Source organism: Osmerus mordax, chromosome 25 (genome assembly GCF_038355195.1).
Source record: "Osmerus mordax isolate fOsmMor3 chromosome 25, fOsmMor3.pri, whole genome shotgun sequence".
NCBI classification, from domain to species: Eukaryota; Metazoa; Chordata; class Actinopteri; order Osmeriformes; family Osmeridae; genus Osmerus; species Osmerus mordax.
This window is the reverse complement of record NC_090074.1, coordinates 9,806,492-9,814,274: the sequence shown is the minus strand read 5'-3', so window position 1 is coordinate 9,814,274 and position 7,783 is coordinate 9,806,492. Positions and strand designations below refer to the sequence as shown.

The window sequence follows — 7,783 nt, the reverse complement described above, 5'->3', positions numbered from 1 at the left end:
TGTCTACCTCCTCCTACACTACTGTCTACCTCCTCCTCAAACTGTCTACATCCTCCTTCACTACTGTCTACCTCCTCCTCCAACTGTCTACCTCCTCCTTCACTACTGTCTACCTCCTCCTACACTACTGCCTGGTCCTACCTCCTCCTATACTGTCTACCTCCTCCTACACTACTGTCTACCTCCTCCTCCAACTGTCTACATCCTCCTTCACTACTGTCTACCTCCTCCTCCAACTGTCTACCTCCTCCTTCACTACTGTCTACCTCCTCCTACACTACTGCCTGGTCCTACCTCCTCCTATACTGTCTACCTCCTCCTCCAACTGTCTACCTCCTCCTCCAACTGTCTACATCCTCCTTCACTACTGTCTACCTCCTCCTCCAACTGTCTACCTCCTCCTTCACTACTGTCTACCTCCTCCTACACTACTGCCTGGTCCTACCTCCTCCTATACTGTCTACCTCCTCCTCCAACTGTCTACCTCCTCCTCCAACTGTCTACATCCTCCTTCACTACTGTCTACCTCCTCCTCCAACTGTCTACCTCCTCCTTCACTACTGTCTACCTCCTCCTACACTACTGCTAACCTACAGTACTGTCTACCTTGTCCTACTACTGCCTACCTCATCCTACTACTGCCTACCTCTTCCTCCTACTGTCTACCTCCTCCTTCTACTGCCTACCTCCTCCTCACTACCTCCTCTTACACAACTGCTGACTTACTCCTACAGTACTGCCTTACCTTCTCCTCCCACACATCTACATACCTCCTCCTACACTACGGCTATACCTACCCTCCGTGTAGGCCCGTGCAGGTGTAGACTGGTGTTGGAGGGTGGGGGGCCTGTTCAGCATCAACTCAGCTCCTCCACTCTCAGTTTCAAACAAGTCGGCTAAAGTACGAAACCAGAGTAACGACAGATGGCTAAGAACACAAGCGTTGGTTCAGTCCTCTTTTCTTCCAGTCTCACATCTTACACCCAGCACCGAGGCTTTCAACAGGGGAGCCTGGCTGCGGCGGAGGTGTCTGGGGGGTTACACGACCACTATCTGGGGAGAGGGTGCTCCCTCTTTAATCCCAGCAAAAACTATAAAAAGAGGAAAACCTGTGCGGATTGAAATCGCCGGCGTTGTTTTCATCCCGTGCCATTTGGGGGGGAGGGGGGGGGGGGGCAGGGTTGTGTGTGTGTTCACAGGCTCTTTTCCTGGCAAGCGTTACAAACGAACGACAACGTTTTTGGGGGGGGGGGGGGGTTTTAAGCGTTGCCTTGCGTTCTGAGACAGAGGGGAGAAAAAATATATATCAAGAAATTCTTTATCTTCCAAGTGCCCACACCTTCCTGTGCTATCCTCTGAGCCCAGAACGCTTTGATGAACGCTTCAGACGAGGCTCAGTGATGTGACTCTCACGGCTCAAGCGTTTTAAGAACCTCTTGTTGGCTGTGATTCATTACGGAGCTGGATTATATTTGAGGGGGGAGGGGGGGGGGAGGGGGTGGTAAAGGTTCCCCTTGCCTCTCTGTCCTCCGCCTGTCCCTTCTGCTTGAAGGGGGAGAAACATGGGTAGAAGAAAGTTGAGCAGAGCTGCTTAGAAACAGTCAGGTGCCCAGAGGAACGAGAGAGAGAAGGGAAAAAGAGGGGTGGAAGAGAGAGGAGGGGTGGGGGGGGGCTTCTGGGAAGGACTGATACAGCCAATGAAAGAAAAGCATTCCAAGGACTCTCAGATCATGTGATTAAGGACTTGTGATTGTAGTGAAATCTGAAAAGAAAGTTAGCTGTATTCAAGGACCTCCTCAAAGATTTGGCTGCAATTATGTCCGTCTTAGGAATTATGGCAACGTGAGCTGGGTGTGTGTGTGTGTGTTTCTACTTGTCGACACTTTGTCATCTTCATGACATCTTCCTTCCACTGGTGTAACAGTACTGACCTTAACCAAGAGAAAGGGAGAGAGAGAGAGAGAGAGAGAGAGAGAGAGGGAGAGAGGAAAATGAGAAGCGTGAGGAGAGAAAGAGAAGAGAGAGAGGGAGACATAGAGGAAAAAGGAGAAAGAAAAAGCAGAGAGGTGAGAAAGAGGAGAGGTAGTGTGATGAATTGGAAACGCTCTGACATGCATGATGTATCCATCACGAGTGACATTGAAATTATGAAAGCGTTCAATTGCAATCAGCAGTAATTTATAGTTATTGATTTGTGTTTTGCATTCACAAATGACTGTAATAGACAGGAGAAAATGTTGTGCTACTGGGCTCAGCCTAGAGAGATGGAGGGATGGATGGAGGGCCTTTCTTAACTTGGAAAAAGGAGAGGAGTGAGGTAAGGAGGAGGGGATATGTAGGGAGGGAGGAGGAGAGATGGAGGTAGGAAGGCTCGGATGGGGGGGGGGAGGCGGAAGGGAGGAGGGGAGTATAACAGAGAGTCTACTCTGAGCAATGAGATATGTCACTCTGCATAGAGACATCCTCAACTGTACCTGAGTTGGGGACATATGGACGGGGCTGAGGGGGGAGGGGGAGGGATAAGAGGGGGGCTATGGTAATCTGATAATCAAACAGCTGAAACAGCGGATGAAGGAGCTGCCACAGAAACCAGGTAAAATATGTATCTCATTTCCAGATTGCCAACAAGCTTTTTAATTTAACCGTGGGGTACTTGCAAGAGAAATTTGCATGGCATTTAAACAGTCATTAGAATATTAATCTCCAGTTCCACGACGAGGAGGCCCAAAGGTTAAGTAGCGTTCCTCTATTCATTCCCAACACTCTTATACTCCTAGAGAGGTTTGTGTTTGAAATAGTGCCATCTGCTTGTGACGCTGCCAGGTCCGCGCTCTTACGCAGAGACACACGCAGCAGAACAACGCAGATGTTGAGCACAAATTGATAGGTTTGGATTCGCATGAAAACAACCGGAGAGATTAGAAGCCGGAACAGTTTTATTACTCATATTGTTATTGCTGAGATGAGTGGTTTGATACTAAGTAATCAACTCAGTAATCAACGGGGAGTTTGGATCAAAGACATGCAGCGTTCAGTCAGTCCGTATGTGACTGAAGTAGGCTATTCAGACAGTTTGAGTCTGTGTAGCCTATAGGCCTATTGTCCCTATATTTACACAATAAATTAAATGAAACTTTTATATGTTATTTTTGTGTTCAATTTATGTTCAAAAATTATGAATGCGCCTCTACGTGTACGGGACGGTAGCGGAGGGAAGCGAATCGGTGACGGAGGGAGGGAATGTACATTCGCTTCCCTCCGCTACAGTCCCTTCGCAGTGAGCCTGATCCCCCGGCAGGGCGGAGACCGAGAGCTGCAGATGGAACCCGTTACCGGAGACTTCTACTGCACCCCGGTGAAGCCCACAGACTCCAAACACAGGCAGCGAGAGATCCTGTAGTGACAGCACCGGGAAAAATCTCACAGACCTTTGATTACAGAACATTTGTTTTTGTGTAAACTGATAAAGCCATGCTCCTCCTAGATAGCTGAAGAATGTAGGCTATTATTATCTGTAATTATACAGTGCTGGTTAGTATATTTGTATTTCGAATTAGGCTAGTAAATAGCCTATAAATTGAACTGAAATCACTCTCAGTAGACAGACTAACGAATCAGATTATTACATGTTCTGTAATGTTAAGTGAACAGATTGCAAATATATGAGATAGAAATCAAACGAAGGAGAGTAGAGTCTGGGCAGCCGTTATTACCGTTATTACAGCACCGTTAACAGCCTATCCGTTGGTGTTGTGTGTACGCAGCTGTGAGACATTAGGCTTTATGGTTGTAAGTCATGTTTCCCACCGCCGGAGCTGAACAGTAATGAGAGTTTCCAAGTCTGAGAAAAGTTCTGGAGTACCGGAGAATCCGTCATTGTAGTCCCGCCCCGCACTCCCTCCGGTTGATCCGCCAGTCACGCTTCGAGCACCAATAGGATGCTCACTAACGAATTGCGTCTCTTCTGGTTGGTTGGTCGAGTTGTCATTTTAGTCATCGGTGGGCTGGCTAATTGAAACCGTGAGTCGCTCGTGCTCAGTCCGGCCAGCGCACTTGTGAGATCGGTGGTTGCCCATTACCGACTATCCGAAGGGAGCGCGTGCGAGGGTAAAACAGAAACAGAAGAAGAACGACAGGAAAAATAAGAAAACAAAAATAGCGGGAGAGAGAAAGAGCGCGAGGAAAGGAAGAAACCCGAGCAACTATGGCCCTATCAGCAACTCCTCCGGTTCTCTCGCCAAACACCGTCCCTGCCCCGGGAAGCCTGTTCCGCTCGGATCCGCTCTACACGAGCCCCTCCGAGTCCCCGCGCCTGACCAGCAGCATGATCAACTCTTTCATCAGCGGCGGCGGTGGGGGAAACGGGACCGGGACCGGCGCGAGCGTTAATAACGAGTGCAAGATGGTGGAGGTGCACGGGGTCAAGGTGGCTTCGTTCAGCGTGGACGGTCAGGAGCTCATCTGCCTCCCGCAGGTGTTTGACCTCTTCCTCAAACACCTGGTCGGCGGGCTGCACACCGTCTACACCAAGCTGAAGCGCCTGGATATCTGCCCGGTTGTGTGTACCGTAGAGCAGGTCCGCATCCTCCGGGGGCTCGGAGCCATACAGCCGGGGGTGAACCGATGCAAACTCATTACGCGTAAGGACTTCGAGGCGCTTTATAACGACTGCACCAACGCCAGGTTAGTACGTTACGGTGTAAGTGAGTAGTAAGTCACTCACTGCTGCTTTCATATTGAAAGAGAAGGAAAGATACATATGTGTGTGAGGGATTATGTGTGCGTGTTGGGGTGCATGCGTGTGTGTGTACAATCAACTCAAAGTTTCTGGCCTTACTTAATTGTGTAGAGAGGCGACCGTAGGCCGTAGTTTGAACTTGACTCTAGCCGTGATGAAATGCGCGTGAGGAGTCGTGTTACCGTTCAGACTCTGCAGCCCTCACCGTTCAGCTACGGCATCGTCATCAAAGCATTGTTTAAAGTAGTTCAGGTCGTTTGCAACTTCAGTAGGCTACTCGCCCTCTCTCTCTCTCTCTCTCTCTCTCTCTCTCTCTCTCTCTCTCTCTCTCTCTCTCTCTCTCTCTCTCTCTCTCTCTCTCTCTCTCTCTCTCTCTCTCTCTTTCTCCGTGTTACACACACACAAACACACGGCCTGGGTGTCAACTATTGCTGATTCAAATGTGTACTTTCTATCTTCCTCTTTAAGCGAAGTGGTTACTACTTCACACAAACACACACAATTAAACACAAGAACAAACTCACTATTAAACACAAATAATTCAACACAATTAACACCACAAGCACACACACAATTAAACACACAAGCACACACAATTAGCCTAAATACACTCACAATTATAAACTTGAGTACACTCACACGTAAACACACAACAAACACACGTAAACACACAACAAACACATGAAATTTTAGGTATATGTTTATTGTATGCACCTTCCTGCCAAAGCAAATTCCTTGTCTGTGCAAACTTTCATGGCGAATAAATCCCTTTCTGATTCTGATTCTGATTCTGATGAATGTCTGAGGTCTTAGGCCTATGTGTAATATAATTGTAGGCTATACAAAACCTACAAAATTAAAACATAGCCTGTAGATTCTTTAAGTGACTGAGTGGCTTTTAGAACGTCATATGCTTTTTTTTATACACAAGATTGTTTTTTGGTCAAGAAGGATTGTATGACCCTTGCGCCACCCTGTTTCCCAGTAGCCTATCCCAGCTTGGTTGGAAGACGGCTTTGAACCAACAGCACGTCTGCTGGGCAGGTTTATTTTCTCAAATTAATTTCCCTTTCCGAGAATAATCAGGTATGTGTTTTATGGTTATAGTTTTATGAAGCGCTTTCAGCCCGTGTTTGGTTTGCAGCGGCCGTGTCCGCTCAAGCTTCATCAGTGTCTCTCCCCTCTCAACGTGTCAGAGCCGTTGTCAAGTTAGGTTTGTGCTAAATTCTTTTTAATTAAATAGATTCAACACATTAGCTACTGGCACCTTACACATTTGTGTTAATTTGTAAAAGGACATTGTAAAAGATTTAAGCGCATATTTCTCGCGTCGTCTGTGGCTGGGAAAACAGAAACGGAAAGAGAGATTAGGGAAACAAAGTAAAAGCGATTATTGACCGACGCGATGCAGTTTTTTAATATGAGCCGGTGGTCATCTTAATCACTTCATAAACAGGCCTGCGGTTTATCATTTGTGAATTGGTTACTTTATGCAGAGAGAGAAAAAAATACAACATTTTATTTCATGTCACATGGCCCAGTGATAGGCGAACAACAGTTATCTAAACAACATTAACTTGTCCTTATCTGATCGCCTCTTTTCCCCGGCCGTCACTCTTTCCTCGAGCTGCTCCTCAACCGGGCTGCCTGCAGTGCACTCGGGGGCTACAGGCAGACGCCGCGTGCATGTGTTTTAATAAATCAATGCGACACGTTAAGGTGGATCATCGCGGATGCATTCTCTGCTCAATTTGAAGTCAGAATCTTAATCTATTGCTTTCCAGGACAGAAGTGCTCGCGGACAGAACACTAAATAGGGCCGAACGCTCGCTCTCCCCCCGGTCCCCCGGCACCGACCCCTTAGGGTGTTTCTGTCGGACCGGGACGGTAACTTTGTCTCTCACCGCAGCGCAGCGGTCTCTGACACACCGAGTTACGCCGAAGCTCAGACAGCCTGCCCGAGCTCTCAATCATCCCGCCAGACAGAGGACACACCGGAACTAAAGCACGCTCATTTCAATTGTTAAATATTATATGCAGAAAACTAAAGGCACTGTACACAGTATATATATAAAAGGCTAATAGTAATTATGACAACAATATCATAGCCTGATAATGACACAAAGAGACAGTTACATTAATTTAATTTAGCTTAGTCTATAAATAAATATATAGCCTATAAATATTTTTATAAAATCCCTTTTGGGGATCCACCTTGAGTTGGCCAAAGGGGACATGTTTGAGACGTTCTTTTCTGATCACGGATTTGTACACAGTTTGTCACAACATACGGATTTATAATAATTATTAAAGACTCTGCAATTTAGTCTGTTTGCTGAGAGAACATTGGACCTTCTAATTGTCTCTGTTTTTCGTGACATTTTAATTCTATTTTATTTTAAACATTTTGACAGGCTTCTGCCTGACTGAGCTTTTCTCGCGCTTTCACGGTTCATGTGTCAGCCGGCGGGGCCGCGCCCGTTAAGCCAAGGTGACGTGAGCGGTATTGATTACAGTTAAACTGCACTATTGTCCTCAGAGGACGTGAATTGTAGCCTCTCCCTCCGCCGGGTCAGCTCTCCAGGCCTCTGTTAGTATTCACGCCGTGTTCGCAGCATTCAGCTACGCCATATAAGCACAGTATAGGCTACACATCAATTGAGCTCACTACTGATAAAATAACGTTTACGAATAAAACAAGGAAAATTGTGTTTCCGGATGCGCAAGTTAATGCGCCGCTCATTGAAGAATTCATTTCACACTGCGCCCAAAGACATCAATTGATATAGTCTTCATCTCACGCGCGCGCACATACACACACTCCTTTCCATGTTCTTTTACCCTGCTCCTTGGTCTTAATCAAATATGCCACTGAGTGTTACAGAAAGTGAGAGAGGGGGCGCGAGCTGGTCAGGGAGATATTTCCGCTCGTGTCCAGATGGTCAGTTTGGGCAAGATTCTGTAATTAACCTTTCAGCACGCGCCCCTCCCCGGCCCTCCCGCTTCACCGTCCCCCGGCCCGGATCTATTAAATCAATCTGTCGC

At 47.2% G+C, this 7,783-nt stretch overlaps 1 protein-coding gene across 1 annotated transcript in view; it reads left to right on the top strand.

Moving 5' to 3' along the window:
* The first annotated feature begins 4,105 nt into the window (after positions 1-4,105).
* Positions 4,106-7,783, top strand: part of LOC136933453 (dachshund homolog 2-like) — a 30,404-nt gene continuing 26,726 nt past the window's right edge. Inside the window, exon 1 of the mRNA XM_067228857.1 lies at positions 4,106-4,699. Coding sequence (XP_067084958.1) covers positions 4,205-4,699 — 495 coding nt within the window. The 5' untranslated portion in view covers positions 4,106-4,204. The remainder of the gene's footprint in view (positions 4,700-7,783) is intronic.